Source organism: Sprattus sprattus (assembly GCF_963457725.1).
Source record: "Sprattus sprattus genome assembly, chromosome: 18".
Lineage (NCBI taxonomy): Eukaryota > Metazoa > Chordata > Actinopteri > Clupeiformes > Clupeidae > Sprattus > Sprattus sprattus.
In genome coordinates, this window is record NC_137916.1 from 27,688,830 (window position 1) to 27,715,054 (window position 26,225).

A 26,225-nucleotide genomic window follows, 5' to 3' on the forward strand; every position below is an offset into this window, starting at 1 on the left:
GTGTGTTTCTGAGGGTGTTTAAAAATAGACTTGGTCAGTGTGTGTTTATATATGTGAAAAAAAGAGAGACTGTGTGAGAGACTAGAGGCTTTGGTTTCCAGGTTGATGCAGACGAGAGGTGTGTGTGTGTGTGTGTGTGTGTGTGTGTGTGTGTGTGTGTGTGTCTGTGTGTTCTCTGGCTTCTCTGTCTCTGCACCTCGCCTCAGTATGCTGGTGGGTGAAGGTGAGGCCTGACTGATGAAGTGTGACGTGTCAAAGTTCAACCCTGGCCCTCTGCTCCCTCCAGCTATTCTCCCCCCGCACGACCCCGTGACCTTTATCATGTCGTGAGCGTGCACCTCTGAATCCCTACCCCCGCCCTTCAGCTGCAGCCTCCATTCTATCCCTCTGTCAGCCCCCCCCCCCCCCCCCCCCCCCCCCTACACTTTTGTGTGGAAAGTGGAGTTTTTAGAGGATCCCTCGAGGTCCCTGGTAATATCCAGGCAGGGGATGGGGTGTTGAATTCCCACATACAGGCCCTCCCCTATTGAATGCTAATGGCCTCTTTTTTCTCTCTCTCTCTCTCTCCTTCTGTTTTTTTTTTTTGATTGTTCCACTTTGAACAAAATTCTACACTACCATGCCCCACTTAAACGTAACCTTCTTCTGTCCTCAGTAATAGATCCCTTGAGATCGGCCAAGTCAAATCATTCTTATGCTTGAAGAGACTCTGTATATCTGCCCTTCTTTTCAAAATCACACCGGGTTTAAACCCCTTAATCTGTTCCTGGGATTATGTTCTTTTCCCTCCTTCCCCAATTCAGCACGGAGGTTTTTCTTATCAGTCTGTGTGGACTGTAACACTCTCTGTGCTGATGCGGCAAGGCGTGTAGTCAAAAACTAAAGGCCAGTGTTTCCTCGGTTAAGAGAGAGGAGAATATTTGGCTTGTATTTACATCCGGAGAACAAAAATGAGGTGATTGAGGTGAAAAGAAGCCCCTATTCTGTCAGTCTTTGCGCACCACTGCCACCATCTTTTCCACACACTCCTATTCTTGTCCTCCTTTAAAGAAACCGAAACGACTGCATCTTTGTCCCACAGCGCGGGCAGGATGTCCTCCGTTCTGTCTTGGAATGGTGTCGGAATGCCATCAGCAGCTTAGTGCTATCGTATCACCTTTAGATGTGCTATATTAAGGCCCCGCCAATGAACCTCCAGTGATGGCTGTGGGTGTCAATTAGTGGCTCGCCCAGAGCTTGCCTAGCAACAAGCCTACCTTTTTCCACCCCTATCTTTTATCAGCGGAGTACTATATTTAAAAAAAGACCCACCCTGACGGATGACATAACTATCTGGGTGGAAGGTTGTCTGCCGAAAAGAGCTACTTTGCAAGATTGTGTGCTGACAACAGCCGCTGTTGACTAACCGGCTCGTTCCCTCTCTCTGGTAGATTTGCCGACAGCTAGTTCAAACGATCACGCTGTTGACTGACTAACTGGCTCGTTCCCTCTCTCTGGTAGATTTGCCGACAGCTAGTTCAAACGAGCACGCAAAAGCCCCTGTGTGGGCATGGCTTGTGTTCCAGTTACCACACCGCACAGCTTTGCATTTTTTATCAGTGCGAGGAGGTCAATGCCACAGCCCCTGCAAATAATCCTCCGGTATAGCACTGTGGGAATAGCAAGGCAAAGTAATGTGACCACACTTGAAGCAGCGAAGGCATGGAGATAGAGGAGGAGGAGGAGGAGGTTAAAGAGGGTATAGACACGCACAGCCCCTTTCATTTGGGGTTCTGATCAGACCAGCATGCACTTTGTATGCTCTTCGCAGAGGCCACGATCTCTCCATCTCTTCTTCCTTTATCTGTTCCTCTCTGGAAGTATAAGGAATGCAGCCTTGGAAATAAAATGGGCCGTGAGAATCCTCATCAAAGGGGCTCTCTTGGTAAACTCTCCCCCGCCTGACTCCCTGCTCCTTCGAGCCGCTGTGGGCAAATGCCCCCCTTTTTTTTCCCTTGTTGCTCACGAGGCAGTCATTACGGACATTTGACCCTTGAACCCTTGACCTTTGCTCCCTGCAGCACCTTGCCTGTATTATCTTTCTAAACACCGGTGTGGTGCCCTTTCATAGAAGGCCCCATGACTCGGGCTCTAATCTATATTGGCTGATGCGACTCAGGTTTTAATTGCCTCTGCTGTCAGAAGCTAATCTCTCGTGTTGTTTTGAGGCTCATGCTCTATGCACTCCAATAGAAGCCTGCCTTCAGCGCTGTATTGTTTTAGTCTTTAAAAAAAGAAAAAGGATGAAAGCTGAATGCTCAATTACAGTTTAAAATATTCATGTTTTAAAATTCTATCCGTGGAATTTTACTATGGTGGTCTTACACGTTTAAGCTATGTGTAGATGTGAATTATTTATCGTCTACAAGCAGGGAAATATGAAATTTAGCGCTTTCCTGGTCTGATCTGGACACAGTGGGGTAGAGCCTTCAGGAGTGGTGCAGCACTTGAGCCGATTAGCAAGGCAGTCGGAGGGATGCGATGGCTGTTTGACCTTTCCCATGTATAATGCCCTCAGCCCTGGGGCTGAATTGCCACTCGGACCCGAGGCTCATTAAATGCATTTTGTAGGCCTGCTGTTGTAGTCCTTCATCTGAACAAACAAAGACAGCCATGCACACCTGGCCCTTAGTAGCGTGTTTGTTACGATAAACGTTGTTATTTTGGAGGGAGATGCTCGTGGTGGCGTCGAAGCCTCTCGTGTCTCTTTAAGGGGGAGGATTCACTGGCTGAGTCATGACCATCATCTTGTGACCTTTTCTCCAAAACCGCTAAACTCGTCTGACACGCCTGCGAGTGTTCTGAATAATTGCATGCCTGGGATGGCGGTGGCTCTGAAAACAAACATTTCATTTGTCAGTCGTCGCCGCCTCGCTCTGAGGGCAAAGTCACGGGGGGTTCAGCCATCGCCTCGGGCCTAAGACTGCCCCCCCCCCTCTGTGTTTCCCTCCTCTTTGCTAAAGTTGCTCAATCCATGCTCCAACAGGTCGGTTCAGCTCTCCGTCTTCTTTCTGCCTCATTCTCTTTTCTTTCTATCCGTTTCTTTTTTGCTCCTCTGCTTTCCTGCTCTCAATGCTCTGTGTACTCTTTTTTTTTTTGCTCTCTCCCTCTCTTTTACTCCCTCTTTCTTATCTTTCTTCTCTCTCTCTCTCTCTCTCTCTCTCTCTCTCTCTCTCTCTCTCTCTCTCTCTCTCTCTCTCTCTCTCTCTCTCTCTCTCTCTCTCTCCTTTCACTGTCCCACTACACAAACAGACTCAGCCCCACCCATGGTGCACAGACTTAGCTTTAGCTAGAAGGGTGCAGAACCTTCTACCCAATTAGAGCCTGGAGGTTATGTCCGAGATTGAACACACACACACACACACACACACACACACACACAAACACACAGAGGGGAGGAGTACTAAGAAGGCAAGATAGAGCAGTGTTACCTTTTTTATTTTTTGGAAGATGTCAATTATTTCTATGTTTGGGAGACTGAGAATGAAAACTCTCAGTACTTTTGTAGATTATTTTGGTGCTCATTAAAATAAACATTAAGGAGGAATGTTTCTGACTGGGCAAGTGTACGTTGTGGTGAAATCTTTCATAAAATTCATGACTTTGTGTACGTCTGGATGGACGCTCCCTGGCGACCAGCTGTCAGACAAGAGAACAATATCTCCCCCCCTTCCTGCGTTGCAAATCCATAATTCAGTTTTATGATTTTGTTTTAGATGTGTGAATGTTTTGTAAAAACCTGACTGGAAATACCAAAAGAATATAGAAATAGTGATCTGCTTAAAAAAGGATAAAACATTTTTTTGGGAGGTAAAGAGAGCAATGTGGTGACCAAAATCAACAGAAAATAATCAAAATGGCTGACGTAAACGCTGTGTTCTTCCCTCAGGTTATCCACATCTGCCTGGCAGTCTGTACACCAGTCCCTACATTCCCGTTGGCCATATGGAACACCCACAGCTGGGCCAGCATGCACTCTTTGACTCGCAAAAAGGTTTGTGATTTTTTCTCTCTCCTATGAATCATTCATCTGCATGATTTACATAAGGGGTCAGGTTCTCTATTGATTATGACAGAAGGCTTGATCTACCAATCTATGCAGCTAACACCCACACTGACATGTAATGCTAAGCTTTTGTTTATAGTTAGTGCCTAGAGAGAAAACCACCACTTTTGTGTTTAACAATCAGTATAAAGAACATGTGTGGGTAGTTGGCTTGTTGTGTGTGTGTGTGTGTGTGTCTGTGTACATGTGTGGGAGTTGTTTTTTTTTCTTCTATTTGTTTTGATAAATGAGGTATTTCTAGTATGTTTTATTTTTCTGTTGCCCAATCATAACAAGGCCCATGCATTCCTGATTTATGTCAGACACAGTAGACTACAGGTCATCGTTGTTGTTGCCTCTGCTCAGTGTGGACAGCAGTAAGGGCAACATCTGGCTATCCAGTGGAAAGGGAATGATTCATTTTTGCCTATTTACCTGTCAACTCCTGGACAACAAAGTGATAAATGTGGAATAGATGGTAGTAGGAGTGTGTGTTTTCCTTTTTTGAGAGAGAACTGTTGCACAGTAACTTGGCCTTTTAATCATGCGGTCTTGTTCTCTTGCAGAAGGTTTCTACCTGTCCAGTCCTGTGGGTCAGCCGTCTTTGCACTCCCAGTCCAGCCTGTCCCGCAGCCCTGGTGCCCACATGCCTAGCCCCCACTCCCGGGAGAAAGAGCATCTGCTGGCCCACAAAAGCCTGAAGGACCCATCGAGGGAGCGGGAGAGGGAGAGAGACAGAGAGAGGGAAATGGGCAAGGAGAAGGCCTTCAAGATCGAGCTGGGTGCCCCGCTTCAGAGGCGGGATCGAGAACGTGAACGGGATCGAGAACGTGAACGGGAGCGAGATCGGGAGCGCGATCGGTCCAGGGAGGAGCCGCGTCCCCACAGCGTTGTGGACCTGACGCAGGATGTCAAGACCGAGGACGAGCGCGAGCGGCGGCCTCTCTCCGGGTCGGAACGGCTCGGAAAGAGCCCCATGGAACACTCGTGGCCAGCCTTCCACCAGCACCCGCTCGCAACGAGCATGCCTGACGCCAAGCCCAAACACCCGCTGCAAACGTCCTCGCTCAGCAACTGCCGGGGCAGCAGTGGAGGAGGCGGGACCAGCCAAGGGGGCTCCTCGGCCCGATGCCCGAGCGGAGAACCCGACCGAGATCGGGGTCCCCGCGACGACGAGAATGCTCGGCCCGGCGGCGGCGTTGGGTGCCTCGGAAGCCACCTGCACCCAGCGGACCGGCAGAAGAGGTGCGACTCGATGTCCTCTCCAGGGGGCCCCCTGCACATGTCTTACGCCGTCCCTTCCCCCCTGCAGAGCCCCCTGTCCCACCTCCCTCCCCGGCTGGTGTCTTCTGGCACCTACCCTCCCTCTCCACACCACCTGCCGCCCAGCCTGTACCCCTTCTACTCGGCCTCCAAGGAGCCAGGGAAGGAACACCGAGTGATCGCTCCCACGTACGTGCCTTCTGTTGAGCTTTACGACGAGCGGAAAGGGCCGATCCAAATCGCCTCGCAAGCCCGAGACAATAAAAACGACAAGAGCAGGGAGAGGGAGCGGGAACGAGAGAAAGACCGAGAAAGAGAGAGGGACAGGGAAGCGTACAGACCAGTCCCACTGGTGGACAGGAATCACGCCGACCACGGACGGTCCTCGGTTAGAAGCGAGTCCCCCCTTCACTCAGACTTCAAAAGAGACATTATGAGGGAGGAAGGCTCGGTCATAAGGTCAAACGGTTTAGCCATAAAACGCCCCCCACCCTCTGATATGTGCACAAGCAAATCCAGGCACAGCCCCGACACTCGGGACTACCCTAGCGCCCCGTCCAGACACATGATTAAAATGGGCATGGAGGCTGAGAGTCGCAGCCAGGAGAGGGATCGGGAGCGGGATCGGGATCGGGATCGGACTCCCCGGCCCACACACCCCTTCACGGGGATGGACCCAGCCGCACTGCAAACAGATCCACACCCCCACAAGGGCTTTGCAACGCCGGAGCCCAAATGGAAGCCTTTCGACATGAACAACTACGCCACCAACCACATGGCCGCTTTGGCCTCCCACCACGGACACACCACGGGGGGGCGTGGAGGGGACGAGGAAGGGGGCAAGCGAATGTACCTAGACCCCTCCGGCCTCCACCGGCCCTCCGGCAGTGGGAACAGCCCCGAGGGCCTCCACCCGGACCCTCACCCTGGCGAGGTGTCGGCCATGCAGAGCCTTATCAAGTACAGCGGAAACTTCCCTGGCGAGCCGGGCTCGAGGCTCTCCCCTGGGGGGGGCAGGAGCCCGTTTGGGGGGCTCGGGAGCATGAAGCTGGAGGCCGGCGCCAGCCTCGCCCACGGCGCCAGCCTCGCCCTCGCCCACGGCCACGGCGCCGTCTCCAAGGTGCAGCACCTCCCCCCGCAGCAGCCCGGCAAGCAGCTGAAGAGGGACCCAGAGAGGCCCGACAGCGCTAAGTCCTTCGGCCGAGACGGAGGAGGGAGCAATCAGGGGGAGGTGGAGGTGCGGCACCCGCCCGTCGGGATCGCCGTGGCCGTGGCCCGGCAGCGGGACAACAGCAGCAAACCAGGACACACACACACACACAGCTCAGGACCCGGGGACAGGGACCGGCCCATCCCAGGAGGAGGCATCAAAAGTAAGATTCCTCGCCTCGCTTTTTCCATTTCATATCAATTTCATCAATCAAATTCATCAAAGATCAATTTTCTTTGGGGTTGTGTAATATTTCAAACAGTTGAGTAGAATAGAAATAAAAAATGCACTTTAAAATCCCTCATTATAGAGGAATCTGTTTATTGCTGAATGTTTCGCCTGTTTGAGAATGCTTTTCGAAGGTCAGTTTGACTGTCATTGTTTCAGTGTTCATTATAAAATATCTTTTTTTACTTTGTGACGCGGTTTAAGAGCAAAGCACAGCGCCCCCCGCCCCTCCCCTTTACTACCAGGCAGCTCGAGGGACTTCATGTAAAAGAGATGGCCGAGGTCTCGTCAGCGAGATTTTCCTACAGTACAGCCTGCCAGAGTAGAGGGGAGTGTACTCAGGCTTTTCTCTGACTAAGACGCTGCCTGCCTGCCTGCCTGCCTGCATTATAAATGTAATTTACAGAGCAGAACTAAAAGCTGCAAACAAGAGCAGAATTCCAATAGGACTTACGGTTTGTTGCTAAGCAATAGAATCAGCCTTGACTGAGTGAGGGGGGCGAGGCATTCATTTATTTTCTCCTGTGTGCGCAGGGATTGTAGTAATAACACCAGGCCCTCTCTGAACCACGGGCACGTTCGGAAATCATAAATGTGTCCGAGGAAAATGGAGAGTAGAGCTTTTTTTTTGTGGACTCTCTTCTTTCCATGTTTGTTTTGGGTGTTTCTCCGCCTCCCTTTCCCCCTCTCTCCGATGCTGATGGATAGCGTTTGGTGGGTCTAGATTTCCGTAACCTTGGAAACGGGTGGAAACCTCCTCCTCCTCCTCCGGAGTGTGACCGAGATCGGTGTGCTCTTCCGTGGCCCTCCTGAGGTTTCCCCAGGAGCACATTCCTCCTCCAGCCCCCTGCCTGTCAATACTAAAGGGTTCAATACACTCGTAAAAATGACCGAGGGGGCCCTGGGTGCATCTCGCCTGTAAACAGGAGCCTGCACTGTGACATTTATTCAAAGCTATTTCTGTAATGCCTTGCATGAAAACCTCCTGGCTTGAAACAGAATATTGACCATTGTACGAGTCGCGTCATTTTCACCATATTTGGACAACAGCTGCTGGATGTATATTTGATTAATATGGATTAGAGTGAGGTATTGAGCGGGTGTTACGGCACACTGATGTTTGAGTCGTATACGACCAGGTTCGGCTTTCTTACTGCCTATACCCCTGCAGCGACATAACCACACGGTCCATTTGATGTGCTTGTCGTCGGTCTTTGTTTGGGAGCGGGGGGAGGGGGGGTAATGTTCATGTTGTGTTAACTCATCTCACTTGACTTGTGCAAACTGAATCAGTCCATTGACTGATAAGCTCTGTCACTAAGAGCACTGGCTATCTTTAGAGCGTCCGTGCCCACGGAGAAATGCAAACACATTCTGACACCCGGGTACAGTCCAGGCCTCTTTTGTTGAGGGAACACAGAAGGCGCCGGAGATAGAACAACACGCCACAGTGTTCCGTAATATGGGAGAGAAATTCCGAGACGTGGGCGCTCTCTGTAATATACGGCCAGTTATGTTGTTGTCCGATCTGGTTACAGGTTTTTAAAATGCAGGTTGAGCCCCCCCGGAAAAAAAAAATACATTCCTTTGAACGGAGTCTCACAAATTAATTAGATTTATGGGTCTGTGAATTCCAGAGTTCACAATTGAGGCTTCATGCAAACCACCTGTGCCTCTCAAACACCCTCCATTTTGAAACACGACCTCTGACCCCTCTGCTCCGCAAACCCCCTCACAGGCTCAGGTCACGCTGAGGACGACCGCGGGGATGAGCGCACGCATCACCGTGACGACCGGCTCCTGACCGGCCGTCTCGAGCGAGACCAGGAGAAGGTTTTGAGGTGAGCGATTTGACATGCTCAATTAACCACGTCTCTCTGGAAAATGTGTTTTCTTTAGTGTCTGTAAACGTGGGGGTTGTTTTTGTTGTTGGCTCTTTAAACACATTTGTTCATGAATGTTTTTTTGTTTTATTGCAGCTTTAAAGCCCTGTAGAGTAAAAGAGTTAATGACTGGATTATATCTCATTTCTTAAATGCGATTCTGCCACTTTGCAATTACTGAATGTCTGCTACTTTTTGATTGTAACCATTAACACGTAGCTAGATAGAGGCCATAAGATGTAACTAATGCAGGGTAATGTCTTTTGCGTTTTTCTTTCATTATTGTTCTCTTGTATTTGGAAGCCTTTGAAGTCTCTTGTTTCTGTATTTTTTTGTCTTGCACTGGGTGGAAAATGGAACAGAAAGTCTATAGGCTAGGTGCACGAAATACTTAGTGTGGGCTGTTTGTTTCCTGTTTAGCCAGGTGTGTTTGAACCTGCCACTATTCTGAATGTAATTAGTGTCTACAAGTCCTTCTTTATCGTAATGCTGATTCACTAGGTGCAACACCTAACCAGGTCCGTGTAGACGCTAATTACATTCAGAATAGCTGCAGGTTCAAATACACCTGGCTAAACAGGAAACAAACTGCCCACACTGAGTATTTCGTGCACCTAGCCTATACCCCATCTTCTAACGAAGACACAGGGAGGAGCTGGATAGCAAAGCTCCGTGGCTCAGATTGATTTTCCTCCCCCTGCAGTTATGTGGAAGCTGGCGATAAGGGCCGTTAAAGGATAGGATGTTTGTCCTTTTGAAGGTTACTCATTTAAGTAACTCACAGTTCTCATAAGCTACCAGCAAAGGCGTGCATGGATCCAAGAGAGATATACGCGGTGCCATGCTAGGCCAGAGTCCCAGCAGCTGCAGTGCTTGCCAAAAACGGGGATCATTTTTGCCCGAGATGGATCGCAGTGCGTCTTCTTGCTCTTAGAGGTAGCCAAGAATAAAAAATGGTGTAGTGTGTGTAATGAATTGCACCTCGTTATGAAAATGTTTTAGTTTTAGTTTACTGCCGAGGGCTGTGAGCACTTCCGCCCCGCTTTAGGAAAAGCAGCCCGACTCCCCGAATCCTCAGATGGCGCTCATTGGCTTAACAGGGCATGTTTTTTTATTGGTCTCTTTCGCAGCGTGGGTTTTCTTTAAGGACCAGATGGATTTATGGGTACTTTTCCCAGCTCATGGGAGTCTATTTTCAAAGTGTTGCACTCATTTAGAGTGGCAGAAAGAGTCTGCCTTCCCCTACTGTGGAAATTGCTGCGTATAAAAGAGACTGGCTCCCGCAGCAGGGGGCTCTGCCTCAGATTCGCTCCCCCTGCATAACACTGGATGGATGGTCGGGGCGAATAAGAGTTAGTGCCCCCATATCCTGGTAATGCCTTTATACACCACACGATGCTTAAAAAGCAATACTACAGTAAGGGTCCAGATGCTGCTACTCCAAAAAATAAATAAAGTAAAGTACCAGTGTGATCGTTAATGAAGGACCTGTGGTCAGCTGGCGAACGGGAGCATGGTTTTCGTTTGAGTAGCAATTACGCTGACAGCTACTGGGTACTGCGAACTTTGGCCTCATTCCCAGGCGGTAGCATGCGCGCATTATGCGAAAATCTATTTACTTTTTAGTTTTTTTTGAGACTTTGATCCCCTGGCTACCATGTCTGCACGTCTAATTTGTCCCCGGCAAAACGAGAGAAAAGAAACGACCGTAGAGGGCCTCATTATTCCGTGGAACTGCATTCTTAATTCTTAATTCTTCCATTGGCAGGGAGAGTAAGGAGTTAGCCGAATACACGCAGATGCACCCCCCAATGGTGTCTGCCAGCGGACTCAACCCCAACCTGGTGGTGACCGGCGGGCAGGCCCTGGCTGGAACGGGGCGATGGCCCGGCGACCCGGCCTCCCACCTGGCCTCCCACCACTGGCTGTCTCGCTCAGGTGCTCCATCCATGTGGCTCCCCGGCTCCCACTACGGTAAGGACGAGGAGACTCGCTCGGAGGTTTTATGATGTTGTGATTTTTTTTTTTAAGTTCAGTATTTTAGTATCGGGAGTACTTCCAAAAGTTATTTTCTATCCAAAGAATGTGTTTGGTGTGTTGAGGTCTTGATGTTTGTTGTTTCATTTGTTCGGTTTCCTTCCTCCTCGTTTTCATCACGCTATAATTCGTCTCTCCTTGAGATTGGGATCGGCGGTGAAATGTGTTTGCCGTGTTGTTCGGCGGCCTCATTTCCTCCGATCTGTCTCTGTGGGCCCGTCAGATGTGTTTCTGCTGGTCTGCCAGTTTTGTTCCAACTCTGTTTCTAAGAATGTCCCAACTGCCTGCCCCCAGACAGCAAAAAAAACTAAAAAACGACAAAAAAAACAATCATGCTCTGCACATTTTCCTCATCCAAAAAAAACAGCACAAACCAACACGGACCCTCCGTGATTCCCTGACACGGAGATTGCAGTCTAGACAGCACTCCCAGAGCAGGAATGCTTTAGCACACTAGTTCAAAAGGGCTCCGATTCCTGGCATTGACAGAGAAGCGGTGGCTCCGCTTAGGGAGCACCGAGGTGGCATTATGGTGTCACAGAGAAGAGCTATGAATGGCCGCCAAGACCGCCTCAGACGCAATGCAAATGGACCATCAACTTCAGGCTTCTGCGGAGGAGGACTGGTTCTGGTCATCTAACAGTGGTTCTTGCTTTGATCCACGTAGGCCTGCCACCCCACTCCCTGCACCAGGGCATGTCTCCTGGGTACCCTCCTACCATGCCAGGCTCCATCCCAGCTCCGTACCAGTTGGCCCGCGATCCCCAGTCTGGCCAACTGATTGTCATTCCTGCCGAGCATCTGTCACATTATGGTAAGTTCCCCACGGGCTTAGAAGACATTTCTGAGATGTCTTTTTTTTGGGGGGGGGAGGGTTCTGAAAGTATGTGGATAAGGGCTGGAATGTTATGTTATCCTGGGTTTTCATTTAAATAAGTGTGTCTGGGTCTTGCTCAAAATATGCATACTTTCTTTAGCCTCCATGTATGGATTAGCATTTGTATTAGTCATACCCATGTGTATGCTATTCAACTTGTAACATGGCAGGCTTTTCTGTGTTTAGATTTGTCTAGGGGTGTGTTTGTGTGAGTGTGTTCCTTCCATTGTAGACATCCCATACTATTGCGTAAGACTGTAAATACTAGCCACAGAAACATTTGTCCTCAACAAGCAAGTTGAAGTTGAGCAAGTCATTTCCCATTATTTAAGTACTGTCCATGCAGAAATTCCACACCACATTGAGCATACCTGACCCCCCCCCCCCCCCCCCCCCCTCTTCTATTAACCCCCACCCCAGCAGCGGCAGAGATGATGGAGCGCGCCGCCCCCCCAATGTGGCCTGGTCTCTACCCCCCGGCAGGCAGCTCCCTGCAGCACGCGCACCAGCTCCAGATGCTCTCCCACCAGCAGCTGGTCCGGCAGCAGGAGCTCTACATGATCCAGCAGCAGGCCGCGCAGGTCATGGAGATGCAGAGGAACGCACAGTTCGTGGTGAGCTCCCACGTGCATTTAGTCTACCCTCGCACTCCAACATACACACACACACACACACACACACACACACACACGTACGCATATGCATACTATGCGAGCCGCACGGTTCATGGTGAGCTCCCACAGGCATTTACTCTACCCTTTTGGTTTTGGTTATCAGAATCAGAATTGGATGTATTGCCAAGTAGGTTTACACCTACCTGGATTTTTTTTCTGGTGCATACAGTAAACAAAAAACATAGGTGCAAATATTTAACCAAACTGATTTTTCTGTAATACTTAACTTGTTAGCTACCATTTAAATACTTGCTCACTCTCTCGTACTCCAACACACACACGTATGCGTACTATGCGAGCCGGCAGGTTTGTTGGGTATGGTGCTGTCTTTAAGTATGTAGCAAGTCCCAGTGTGCAGAGTTCTGGTGCATTCTAAGCACTCACACACACATGCATACCCACTCCTGTGCTTTCATGCTCTCGCTCTCGCTCACGCACACAAGCTGACGCACTGACCGGCTCAGACGCAACAGTTCAAAGCAGCAGACAAACACACAATTTCTGCTGAGTGTCTAGTTTCATAGTGTCTGTTTTCTGTTTGCACAAACATGCGTACAGTATTTGTCGCCTACTGTATTTTAAAATGCAGAGAAGAATGCACTGCTTGTGAACAGCTCCGTGGCGAAGCTCTCCCTTCCATTGTGGCCTTGGTGTCTACATGCTCTTCTCCCTGTACCCTGTGCGCCAGACATCTGCTAAAACGCTCTCTCCGGAGGGGGTTCATAGAGATGTTAAGGTGGCACCCTGCTGGGATGCGTGTCTCTTGGTAGGCTTTGTGGTTTGGAGTGAATATCAAGAGCTTGTGACAAGCAAGTCAGGGCGAACTGTGTTTGTAGTTATGCCTTTTTTTGTGTGTGTGTGTGTGTGTGTGTGTGTTGCCTGAATCTGTTTGGATGAAAGCACCTGCTACGTTCTCTGCTGCCTGTATTCAGGAGCATCTCAGGGGTGTCTGCCTCCCCGCAGCATCCCCGGTGCAGGGGTGGCTATCTCTCTCTTCGTATCTTTACCCTGACAGTAGCTTTCTCTGCGCACACAGGAGAGACTAAAGGCCAGCGAACAAAGGGCCGACATGGAGGACAAAGTGGACAAAAGAGCCAGCGAGGGAGGGGGCAACAAAACGGGCCTCTCGGCCGTCTCGACCGTCCCGCCGCTGCACCCCCGGAAGCCGCCACCGCCGCGGCGCTCCCCCACGCCCTCCACCTCCTCCTACAGCAAAGCCCTCGCCCCCCTGCCCATCGCCCCGCTCCCCTCACCGTCCGTCACGGCGCTCAAGTCCGAGGAACACCCCCCCAAGACAGAGAAGCCGTTCCCACCGCAGCAGTCCTACTCGTCGCACCCGTCGTCGACCCCGGCACCGCACCCCCCCAGCCCGGCCTCTGTCTCCCCGGCGACCCCCTCGCCCATTCGGCCAAAAGAGGAGTCGCTGGAGGTGGCCGAGAAGGAGGGGCTGGAGCTCCAGAAGCAGGCCTTGGCCTCCGCCCCCTTCCAGTCCGTGTACCCGGGTAAGCCACCTCTCTCTCACACACCTGTGGTAGGGCCTACGTGTGTGTGTGTGTGTGTGTGTGTGTGTGTGTGTGTGTGTGTGTGTGTGTGTGTGTGTGTGTGTGTGTGTGTGTGTGTGTGTGTGTGTGTGTGTGTGTGTGTGTGTGTGTGTGTGTGTGTGTGTGTGTGTGACATAAATGGTGCTGTTTATATAGTCCATGTACCCGGGTAAGCCTCCTCTCTCTCACACACCTGTGCTAGGGCCCACCTATCTCTCACACCTGTGGTAGGGCCCGTGTGTGTGTGTGTGTGTGGCATAAATGGTGCTGTTTATATAGTCCGTGTACCCGGGTAAGCCACCTCTCTCTCTCACACCTGTGGTAGGGCCCACCTCTCTCTCTCACACCTGTGGTAGGGCCCACCTCTCTCTCTCTCACACCTGTGGTAGGGCCCACCTCTCTCTCTCACACACCTGTGGTAGGGCCCACCTCTCTCTCACACCTGTGGTAAGCCACCTCTCTCTCACACCTGTGGTAAGCCACCTCTCTCTCTCACACCTGTGGTAGGGCCCACCTCTCTCTCACACACCTGTGGTAGGGCCCACCTCTCTCTCACACACCTGTGGTAGGGCCCACCTCTCTCTCACACACCTGTGGTAGGGCCCACCTCTCTCTCACACACCTGTGGTAGGGCCCACCTCTCTCTCACACACCTGTGGTAGGGCCCACCTCTCTCTCACACACCTGTGGTAGGGCCCCCTTCTCTCTCACACCTGTGGTAGGGCCCACCTCTCTCTCACACACCTGTGGTAGGGCCCACATGAGCGCGTGTGTGTGTGTGTGTGTGACATAAATGGTGCTGTTTATATAGTCCATGTACCCGGGTAAGCCACCTCTCTCTCACACCTGTGGTAAGCCACCTCTCTCACACACCTGCGGTAAGCCACCTCTCTCTTACACCTGTGGTAAGCCACCTCTCTCTTACACCTGTGGTAAGCCACCTCTCTCTCTCACACACCTGTGGTAGGGCCCACCTCTCTCTCACACACCTGTGGTAGGGCCCACATGAGCGGAAACCCTCCAATGAGGGCTTCAGTGTGTCAGGAGCTGAACCAGCTGTTGACTTGTGTGTACTCACTACAAACCTCCCCATCATACTGTTGTTGTCGTTGTTGTTGTTGTTGTTGTTGTTGTTGTTGTGAAGCTAAAGGGGATTTTGTAGAAGTATAAGCAATCTGTAAATAAATAATGGACTGGATGGATCCAGAACCACTGTCATCTTATAATAACAGTTATCATTCACATATCAAGACCTGCATCCTATCTCACCTTTTCCCCAACTCCTTACAATTTCAAAGAATTTAGTGTTACAGGTGTTTTTGTTAAAAGCTTAGCGGTAGCCATCAAGTGAATTACTGGATCTAGGAAGTTAGTCTTATGGAAATAATGTCTTGAAAGGGACAGGAATTATCCTTTTCCTGAGGAATAAATAACTAGGTGCTAGAAAGTTTGTGAACCCTTTAGAATGTTCTGTGTATCTGCATGAATCTGTGGTAGGGCCCACATGAGCGAAAACCTCAGATGAGGCCTTCAGTGTGTTGGGAGCTAAACCAGCTGGTGACTTGAGTGTACTCGCTGCATTGAGAAGCTTTAACAAATCTCCCCATCATACTGTTGTTGTTCTCGTTGTTGTGAAACTAAAGGGGACTTTGTAGAACTATAAGCAATCTGTTAGTAATAGATGGTAGTGCAATGTAAATATGTTGATGCCGACCTGTTGTGTTTTGAAGTCGCTGCTCGGGAATAACTTCTGGGAGTGTAAAAGGGAGAGCCAAAGTTGCTGCATTTGAATTACTATACATCAAAGTGTATGATTGATGCATATGTTTTTGCATGCGTGTCGCTTTTTTAATTAACAATGGAATTAATCTGCATATTACAGCTTGTATTTAAAAGCACAGAGCAGATCAAAAAGCCTTCATCATTGTTCCAGCTCGGGCTGTTGATCTCTCAGTAGCTAAATGTGAAGAGCATGTTGGGCAGGGACCTGGGGGATGGGAGCAACACACACACACACACACACACACACCTCTCAAGCACACACACACACACACATACCTCTGGGGGACGGGAGCAGGACAGCAGGCGCGGAGGCTCAGATGCCCATTCTTCATGTCAGAGTGTGTGTGTGTGTGTGTGTGTGTTTGTGTGTGTGTGTGAGAGATGCGCTGTGCGGAGCTGCCTTAATGAGTAGTCTGCAAATAGCCCCACATCTGGGACTACCAGCTGCCACTTCACTCGCGATAGAGACTTCTTACCAAGGCAGCACTTTTCGCCACTAGTCCCCTGACTGTGTGTGTGTGTGATTTACAAATTGTAAAAATGACATAAATGGTGCTGTTTATATAATGGTACTCTCTGAATAGAGATGGATAACTTAGTATATTATCTTATTTATCCTTCTCCTTTTAGTGTGTCTATGTAAGGACTCTTGAGTGAGATTATGTCCATAAAAGTGTGTGTGTAAATTGTGTGTGTGTGTGTGTGTGTGTGTGTGTGTGTGTGTGTGTGTGTGTGTGTGTGTGTGTGTGTGTGTGTGTGAGAGATGCCTGAACTGAGGCCACTTGGCTCATGAAACTTTCATAAAGCTTCAGTCCTGAAGTGCACATGTGCGATTAATCACCTTGTCTCTCTGTCACAGGGAACTGAGCTCTCTGCTGTTTTGCCTCTTTGCATAAGCACCTCAAGCTTTTCAGTCTTTCTCCCTCTCTCTCTCTCTCTCTCTCTCTCTCTCTCTCTCATTTACCCTCTTGTCTTCCTCCTCTCTTCCAGAGATTCCTCCTGGCTACCCGTACCCACCGTTAACCACTCCGTTCGCCAGCCACTACCCCTACCTCCTTCAGCCGGCGGCCGCCGCGGACGCTGATGGCCTGGCCCCGGACGTGCCGCTCCCGGCCGAGACGACCTCGGAGCACCTGGCCGTCGCCACCGCCGACGTCAAACCCCGGCACCTGTGCTCTCCGGCGGTGGTGGTGGAGCCGCTCCAGGCCTCCCGAGAGCCGGCGGAGGCAGCGGAGGAGAGGAGGAGTGCCTCCCCCAAGCTGGAGCCTCAGCTGGAGGACTGCAAGGAGGGCCTGAGCCACGAGGGCCTGGCTGCTCTGAGCCGCTGCTCCGGGTTGGCCCCGCTAGAAGCCATCTGTACGGAGGACGCCGCCACCGGCCCGGCAGATCTGGAGGTCCAAGATCGAGTCGCGGTCCTGCCCAGACTGGAAGACAGACGCATGGACAGCACAGAGGATGGTGGCGCCATCAAAGTGGAAGTGGCATCCTCCTCTATATATGGCTGCGCTCAGCCGTATTCAATCCCGGAGGTCCCGGTACCGGTCTTGGACAGCAGGCCCAAAGTGGAGGTTCCGGAGAGGTACATCAGCCTGGCAGACTCTGCCTTCCAGCCCCTGGTGGGTCCTCCTGAGGCCCCCCGTCCCCTGGAGTCCGAGGTGGTTCATCATCCGTCTGAACAGGCCGTCCCCACGTCGGAGAAGCTCGGTGTGGCCTGCGAGCCGCGGGAATCCGTCCCAGTGTCCCCATCCACGTCTGCTTCTCCGGAAGACGAGCCCCCGCAAGCCGACAATCTGTTCCGCACACACACCTCCCCCCTGCCCCTGCCCCTGCATCTGGCCCTCCCCCTGGCCGGCTCCCCTGCCCTCACCATCCTGCCCGAGGACCCCATGGCCGGCCTGTTCGCCCTGGTGGCTGCTAGCGAGCTGCCGCAGGCCGGCTGCCTGTTCGTCCCCGCCGAGTGCAGCTCCATGGTCGTCTCCCCTCTGGAGTCGTCGGCCCTGGAGGGCATCGCCCTGCTCAGCCAACTGGCAGAACTGGAGATGGAGAAGTGCCAGGAGGACGCAGCACTGCGTAAGTCTTCCATAAGCCAGCACACCCCGCAGTAGAATGGGTTCTCTAGATAGATAGATGGATACTTTATTGATCCCGAGGGAAATTAAGGTCATCCAGTAGCTTACACTTACAAACTAACATGAATAACAATAAATACAAAAATCACAATAAATACAAATACTCTATAAGACCAATGGGGTGTCTAATACATTGTCTACCAGTTTACATTTAGTTGAATGGCTAGTGGTGTAGCACAGGAAGTTCTTAAGGTATACAATGAGTAGTGTGCAGGTGCACAACTATTGAAGACAGTACAGTTGTGTAAGGAGTGTACTTATCTCTTACATCGTTTTGGATAGTCTATATACTCCAGTATATATAGCAGGGTGCTGTGTTAGGGATGGTGTGTTGTGGATCCGATTGAGGAATCCCTTTTATAGTGCACATCATACAGAACACTTTGTAGTGCACATCGTAAAGAACACTTTGTAGTGCACATCGTATAGAACACTTTGTAGTGACATCATACAGACCACTTTGGCTTGAGTAGAATTTGAAGTGCACAGGTTGTTGAAAAGAAAAATAGAGAGAGGCAAAAAGTGGTTGTTGCACTGCTGTGTAGTGAGGTGTGTGGGCCACAGCGTGGATGATTCACGCTCTTGAGAGGGAGAGGGAGAGGGAGAGGGTGAGGGTGAGGGAGAGGGAGAGGGTGAGGGAGAAAGCGGGAGCTTCCACAGTCCTCCACGCGGTGATGAACAGCATGCGGGTGACGTGCCCCTCATTGTGTGTGCGCAGCGCTCCTCGTGTAGCTCTTCCAGAAGTAAGGAGATTTAAAGAGGAAACAACTGTGCATTCTCTCCACTTTCTCCACCTCCCCCCCCCCCCCCCTTCACTTATTTATGAATCTATTTAAATGTCTGAGGCACTGTGCAGGCCCGTATTTATGGCTATGTCACACCGCAGGAGAGCCTTTTAGATTTGCGTGTGGCTCGCACATCGTGGCTGACTGCAATTAGTGTTGGTGTATTGATCGTGATGTGTGTGCTTTGTGTTCTTCGCAGGCCTGGAGTTCTGCGGCCTGGACACCCTTCTGGAGGCTGGAAGGCAGGTGCTTCTGGAGGCCATCGAAAGCCAATCCCATATCTGTCTGCCGAGAGAACTCGACCCCAACAAGAAGTACAGCTGGAGGCAAAAGAAAGATGAGCCCGTAATGACTTTTAACTTTCTTTCACCCCTTGTCATTGTTGTCCTTGTCATATATTTGTTGATGTATTTAAGTGCCGTCTTTTGAAGTTGTTTTTTCCTTCAAAGAAAACCGTAGAGCTTTTAAAGAGCACAGAGGGTTTGGTTATCACTGGAAGTATGACTAACCACACGCTTCTGCATGTGGGCTTGTATCTTAACAAGAGCACTCACAGAGGGGGGACCGGTGACCCCCACCGAAAAGAGTCATTGCGCACATTTGTGTAAATGGCTGTAACGGGCAATTTGAGGCTCTTTCGGTGCGCCTGCTGATTGCTCTCACAAACAGATCCTGAAAGGATTTTTTTTTTTTTTTTTTTCTGACACTTCTTTTCCTCTCTGCTAGTGAGAAAATGGCTCGTCATTTCCGCTTCGGCGCAGATATGCTGAGAATATATAGGGCTCGCGTTAACAGATGAATGAGACGCTGTTCCTGACCGCTCCACCTTTGGGCACTCTCTTCTCCCCCCCCCCTGCAGATGTTCTCCAAGGCCTCTCTGGAGGCGATTGATGCCATGGAGGTGGAGTACCGCATCCGGCTGGCCGAGCTGCAGAGGAGGTACAAGGACAAGCAGCGGGAGATGGTCAAGCTGCAGCGGTGGAAGGACTGCCAGTGAGTTACCCCTGCCCGTAGCACTTACCCCTGCCTGCCACCACTCACCCCTGCCCACAGCACTCACCCCTGCCCGCACCACCTACCCCTGCCTGCAGCCCTTACCCCTGCCCACAGCAGTTACCCAGCAACCTCTGTACCTCAAGTCCATTTGCAGTCCCATTCTCCCCATCACATACAGACCATCACAGTGCCTTTGAGCTGAAATGCCACCAATTTCAGAATACGTCCCTTTACAAAAACCTTCCCTTTAAAGTAAAATACATGATACCAAATGTGTCTCCCCAGAAACCTCCGAAAGCGCAAATACTTGCGGAATGGTTCTACTTAAACGTATTGATACTACTTAAGCATAAATGGATCTGAACACCCCTAAACCCAACTGTAATGGGGAAAGAAACCTCCTACAAGTTTAGGTATGAACTGACGTTGATTGTGTGTGGGGTTTTGCAGGGAGAAAGAGCTGCTGCACCACCATCACCAGCAGCACCAGCATCAGCACCAGCATCAGCATCAGCTACTCCAGCATCAGCAGCAGGAGGAGGGGAGCCGGAGCATGGGCAGGCGCGGGCCGGGTAGGCCACGGAAGCGCAAGCACGGGCTCTGTGCCTTGTCTCCGCAGAGGACCACCGCCAAACCGGACACCAAGTGTGCAAAGTGAGTGCATCACCCTGTTAGCATCACCCTGTTAGCATCACCCTGTGAGCATCACCCTGTGAGCATCACCCTGTTAGCATCACCCTGTGAGCATCACCCCTGTGAGCATCACCCCTGTGAGCATCACCCCTGTGAGCATCACCCTGTTAGCATCACCCTGTTAGCATCACCCTGTGAGCGTCACCCTGTTAGCATCATCCTGTCCCTGGACTGGCTTTGGCCTCTGGGTGTACTCTCTGTATCTATGGGTCTCCTCAGCGGGTAGAGCAGGGTGCTATTAACACCAAGGTCATGGTTGCACCACACACATACTGATCACAAAAACAGATCGAAATGTATATCTGTGCTATAAGTTGCCTTGGATCAGAGCGCCTGCTAAATGAATAAATGATGTCCATTTCAGAACAGATCTCCCACAGAGCAAGGGCAAAGCAGAGCTAGGGGAGAGACTTGACTCTTCGTTGCTCCCACCATGCTTTTGGAGTTAAAATCCATGAGCATTTGGGCTGCTAGCGATGTTATACTCAGCCTGATGAGCTGTGCAAGTAGAAACTTCAAAGATCACATCCAGACCTTGCATTTCCTAACGGCAAAAGTCAATTTTAAATATAAAAAAGAATCTTAATGCTGTGCCGACAAGTGCTGTTCAAGCAAGCTTATCATTTTCTCGTTTGATCATTCACATCAAACCCTGCCTGATCGGGCTCGGTCTATGTTGGGGTGTGTGTGGGAAGTGGCAAGCTAGTTTTTGCCTGGTTGTATTTCTCGCTGCCGGTATATGTAGTTGCACTTAGTTCGGTAAAAAAAAATGCTAAGTTTGAGGGTTTTTTTTTTCCGCAACAGGGTGGGCAGAGGCCTGCTCTACTCCGAGGACTCTGAGAGCGGTGAAGTTTTGAGGAAACGGTTCAGGGGGTCGAGTCGGGACGAGGACGAGGAGCTGGACAGTGGAGCCATGAAGGGGAAGAGGAAGCACAAGAGCTGGAATGATCCGGAAGCCTCGTCCAGTTACTCCCATGAGGTAAGTGCCACGCAGAAAAAGTCCTTTTCTAGCAGCCATTTTGTTTTATTCTCCACCAAGGATATACTAGTGTGATGAAGGTCCTTACGTCACCCTCCCAACTGTCACTCTTTTGTTCTTGAATTCTTTTTCTCTTCCATTCTTCTCTGAGAGGAATTAAGTATACATTGCCCGCTTTCTGTTTCTCCCTTGTACGCTGCTTTGGCTAAAAGCGTCTCTACTAAATGACTAAATGTAAAAATGTAAATGTTCCGTGAATAATCATTTGTGTGTTTCATCTCTTCTTGTGCAAACAGGTGCCTAGAAAGACCCATAAAAAGGGCCGAGTGAGCGAGCAGGAGCAGCTGGCTACCAAGTTGGACAAGGCCTTGTCACTCACTAAACTGGGTAAATTCAGCAAGTCCTCCTGTAGGTTTACAGACAGTGCCTCGGGAAAGTCTAGGTCTAGCGCGGGCGGCGGCGGCGGCGGCGGCGGTAGCAGTGGCAGCAGCAGCAAGCGGCCCGTGCTCACAGACGTCGACGCCAGGGCCAAGTCGGCGGGCAAGTCGGCCCTGGCCAAAGACCTCGGCTTCGGGCACAAGTCCTCTTCCAAAGGAGGTAAAAGCAAATCGGCCGGCAAATTGAAAGCCCCCGAACCCAGCCTTAAAGGAAGATCTCCGCGGAAGGTGTCGTACTCCCCGGCAAGATCGGAAGTCAGCAGCTACTCCAACAGTAAGTGTAGCGGCGTTTTAAAAGCACCTCCTGCCTGATCGGGCTCGGTCTGTGTTGGGGTGTGTGTGGGAAGTGGCAAGCTAGTTTTTGCCTAGTTGTATTTCTCGCTGCCTGTATATGGAGTTGCACTGAGTTCGGTAAAAAAAAAAATATGCTAAGTTTGAGGTTTTGTTGGCCCCTTCATATACATGAGTTCTCATGTCCTCACCTTAGCCAGCAGTGACTAGTTTGAAACCAGCCATCTTGTCTAGGACCTGGTGTATTCTTTCAGCGAGTGCTTTGCATCCAAATGATGCAAGTCATTATAATTTTATGTGGACACTGTAGCGTAGTAATAACAATGGCTGGTTCTTGGGAGATGGCATTGATTATCATATTGGCTGTGCTAATTGGACTCCTGGATGTTGTGTGATAATGAATGTGGGGGTGGTGGGGTGGGTTTGGCACGGCATGATGTAAATTTGAATTATGATGGGGTTGGGAGGCAGAGCCCTCCATTCATTGGAGATTGAAACTGCGCATTATGGTACCGACTAAGCCTAACTCTCTGCAAAGCAAATATAAACATTTTTGATTATTTTTCAAAATTTTTGAGTTATTCATCGAGATGGTCGACTGCCTCTGAACATTGATATCGACTCCTGGTTTTCTGCGGTTCTAAGCTTTGTTCGTGTTGCTCTCCGATTTAGACACGGACTCTGAGGAGGACGACTCCCTGAAGGAAAGATGGCCGCCGCGCTCCGTGTCGGGCAGACCCAGCGGCTCACGACCCCCCATGCCAGGCATGTCCAGCACTCCGTCCAAGAAGAAGAAGCGTCCGTCGTCGTCGAAGGGGGCCTGCACCTCGTCGTCGGCGTCACTCGAAGCCAAGCAGGCGGCCAAAGACCGGAAACACAAGCACTTTGCAATGCTGCTGCAGGAAGCAGGCGTCAGCTCCTCAGAAGACTCGTTTGACCAAGGTTACTGAACAAAAACGCTAAAACGTGAAACGCTAAAGGGAAAATAATCCTACACTATGCACAGAATTAGAGAGATGGCAGCTATCCTCATAACTCTCTTTTTATTTTTATTGCGATGTTCGTTCCCGCAGCCATTGCTGTTTGTTCTGCTGATTTGTGTCTAGAGAGGGCTTCTTTAGACTCAGGCAGCGCAGTCTTCCAAAACCCCCTGCTTGTATATAACATTATTGGCTCTTGTTAGAGTCCCTCCTATTGTTTTTAAAGCTTGCATTCTTTTTAAATCACACTTTTTATAATTATGTCTGGCTTTCTAGGACATAATTGGCATTGTGACTGGAAAAAATGTTTGGCTTTTGTGAAAATTTGTTTGATCAATTGTATTGCAGTTTGGTACCCAAGCTTTTATTAAACATGCTGATTTAATTTTTATTGAAAGAGAAAAAAAATCTGTGGTCTTTGTCTCTCTTGCTTACATCTCTATCTAGATTATTAGACTGCAGCACTTTACACAATACTACAACACTGTTCTGTTATTCAAATATCCCCTTTGCCGAAGCTGGTCTTCCTACTTGTGATTTGGAATAAATACCTTGTATGACTCATTCTACTGTAATTCAAGGACAGCATTGTGGAATGAGGCTAGCCTAGACACACCTTTTAAACCAGTTATTCACTCTTGCCTTAATGGAAATTAACTGAACGTGTTTCCACATTAGACCTATCAATATGTCTAATAAATGGGTATATCTCAGGAATTCAGCATCGGCTGTGTCATGACAAATCAGTTAAAGCTCTAGAGCCTGGTCTTCCACTCGTTCCCAGTCAGACCTTACTACTGTACAGGACGGTTTGGACTATGAGCCACACGTCCGGAGACCCGCTGGGATATTTGGAAAACAGGGCTGCTTACTAAATGAGCCACAGCAACAATGAATAACCTAGCTTCTCTAGACTGCTCGCTTTCTCCCCCCCCCCCCCCCCCTGCAGCTGCTTGGCCGCCCCCCCACCCCCTCCACCCCTGCCCTATGACCCCCCCCCCCCACCCGATCCTTCCCCTACCCATGATGCTTTTGAATGTCTCTCGGTCTTTGCATTTGCTTGTCCTGCAAACAGACGCCTTAGCGCTTGGCTGGGACTAGAGCAGCCGGCCGTGGGCACAACGTGAGCTCAGTACCCCATGCCACCTGGGCCATGGGCACGGTTCTGTAAGTAGGACGTCACGTCACGTCACCCTCCCTTTTTATTTTGCTGTGACTTCTGAATTAATCTGATGCTGATTTGTTTGTCAACCTCTATTTTAAAACCAATTTGTGCCGATGTTCTGTTACAGAAACTAAACTTCAATAACAACAAATACAATATTTTTGGAATGTTAATGAAATTTTTGTTATTTATTTATTTATTTTTTACACCATTTTGTGGCATTGGAGTGCCCGAAAAAGCCATGGTTATGTCTTCACAAATAGGTCTTGTATGCTTGAGGCCAGTTGGATCTTTTATGATCACACACTGAAATGGTTTATGTTGGTCAATGTTTCCTTGAATTTTAACGCGCAGTGTTACTGTGTGTTGACAGTAACCGTTTCCTGACATCCATTTGTTGAGAGTTTTTGCAGTCCATGAACGTGTAAATGACATTTACAGTCTTTGGCAGATTCGGAGTATGGAACATGTTTTGTCTAACTGACAGCTCGAGTCTAGAAGATGGCATGTGCTACTTAATCATGTTGATTTTCTCAGCATATGCTGATGTTCCCGTTTTGCAAGGGCACATCTGGTTATTTGGCTTTGGTTTGTGTATCCTTGTAAAGGTGAGCATAAGAAGATGGCAAAACCCCCTGGGATATGTAGGTTTTTGCTCTTAGCCTTTGTCTGACGATGAGATTTTAAATGTCATGGGATTCGGTGAATAGAGAGACATGGTTCTCTCCAATATTGCTGTCATTTTGGTTGTGTGATCCTTAATATTTTGGCCTTGGAGAGGTGATCAGTGTAGCAAAGCAGCGACTAGCTGGTAGTGATGGCAGCTGTGTATAGCATTGGCTTTGGTTTCATGGGTAGTCAGGTGAGAGTAGAGTTGCTGGAAGGCTGAGGATATAACCATGGCTGACGATATAACCATGGCTGACGATATAACCATGGCTGACGAGGCCTAGGATGTCCCAGAGCGCGCCTGACGTCTGATCCCCCAGAGCCCCAACACTGAGCCCGCTTTGTGTGTCACCCTTCGCTTGCTTACACCCCTCCACCTGCCTGTTGTTGATTTTTATTTATTTATTTTTTGTTTGTTTGTTAGTTGTTTACTGTACTCCAGTCACATGACGTAGGAGTGTGAAGTGAAATCTGTGGAATCTTTAACTTGAGCGTGCACATGCCGTCACCAGCTGAGCTCCTTCGCTTGTCCGCTTCAAAGCTTCATAACGCCGTACATGTTAACCAGCTCACCGCGGCTTCCTCAAATCCTAACTGCATCGCTAACATCCTGTCTCCGTCCTCTTGTCCTTGTCTGTTAACCGTGTCCCACAGCTTTTTGTCAAAAGCAAAAGAGAGGAGTGGGTTTTTTTTTCTCTTTTTTTTTTTTCATGTGGGTACCTACTGTCTTACATTTAGTCCTTGAGAGTCCGCTGTTCCATTTTATCAGTCGGACAAGCTCCTCGCTGAATGAAGCGTTAATAATTGATGATTGTCTTAGTCAGGGATATGTGCTTACTCTGCATGCTAGTCAGGCGTTTCTGTGGGGCTGTGGGCTTTTCGTATTTCCACAACCCCCCCCCCCCCAGCTATACCTCCTTTCACCATGGAGATCCCGCTTATTCAGCTGAACTGGGCGCGGGCTACTCTCTTCTGAGCCACTCGTGTTTAGTCTGGCTAAAAGGGGGAAATCGTTTGCATTCCCCCCCCCCATCCTCTCGTTTCGCAAGGGAAAGGAAAAAGCAAGAGGACATGCTAAATTAAATCAACCCCCCCCTCTCCCTGTTAGATAAAAAAAGCTCCTTAAGTTTAAAAAGCTGTATTGATGAGAGGCTGCCCACCCTGCTTGCAGTATCACTGCTGCCTGAAGCCAGGCTTTGTCCCCTTCCAGTAATCTTGTGTAGCTGTGGGTGGGCGCCCACATCTTTGCACTGGAGCGCTCCCTAATCCAGTCGGAGTTGGCCCCTGTGCCGTTAGATTAGAACGGCCGATGGAAGGGAAACTGCGAAGCCGCACGCCCACCTCTCGTAGCCGTGTCAGGATGATGAATGACGGAGCGATTTTAGTATTCACGACGACCACGAAGGTGGTTTTTTAGGGTTCCCTGTGTAGTCCAGGGCTTTTTCAGGGGTGAAATCTTAAAAGCGAAGTGCCAGAGGGCTGTATTCATTCGTGGTTTTCTGTTAAAGCACGCATTTTGTTC

The 26,225-nt window shown here is 49.9% G+C and overlaps 1 protein-coding gene across 1 annotated transcript in view; it reads left to right on the forward strand.

Annotated features, from left to right (window-relative positions):
• Nucleotides 1-26,225, forward strand: part of tnrc18 (trinucleotide repeat containing 18) — a gene marked incomplete at its 3' end in the record, with an annotated part of 70,956 nt that overhangs the window by 24,456 nt on the left and 20,275 nt on the right. Inside the window, exons 4-17 of the mRNA XM_080856919.1 lie at nt 3,929-4,033; nt 4,651-6,720; nt 8,524-8,626; nt 10,437-10,642; nt 11,373-11,519; nt 12,003-12,196; nt 13,293-13,758; nt 16,570-17,649; nt 18,693-18,838; nt 19,353-19,486; nt 19,940-20,143; nt 20,987-21,161; nt 21,458-21,872; nt 22,562-22,831. Coding sequence (XP_080713045.1) covers nt 3,929-4,033; nt 4,651-6,720; nt 8,524-8,626; nt 10,437-10,642; nt 11,373-11,519; nt 12,003-12,196; nt 13,293-13,758; nt 16,570-17,649; nt 18,693-18,838; nt 19,353-19,486; nt 19,940-20,143; nt 20,987-21,161; nt 21,458-21,872; nt 22,562-22,831 — 5,715 coding nt within the window. The remainder of the gene's footprint in view (nt 1-3,928; nt 4,034-4,650; nt 6,721-8,523; nt 8,627-10,436; nt 10,643-11,372; nt 11,520-12,002; nt 12,197-13,292; nt 13,759-16,569; nt 17,650-18,692; nt 18,839-19,352; nt 19,487-19,939; nt 20,144-20,986; nt 21,162-21,457; nt 21,873-22,561; nt 22,832-26,225) is intronic.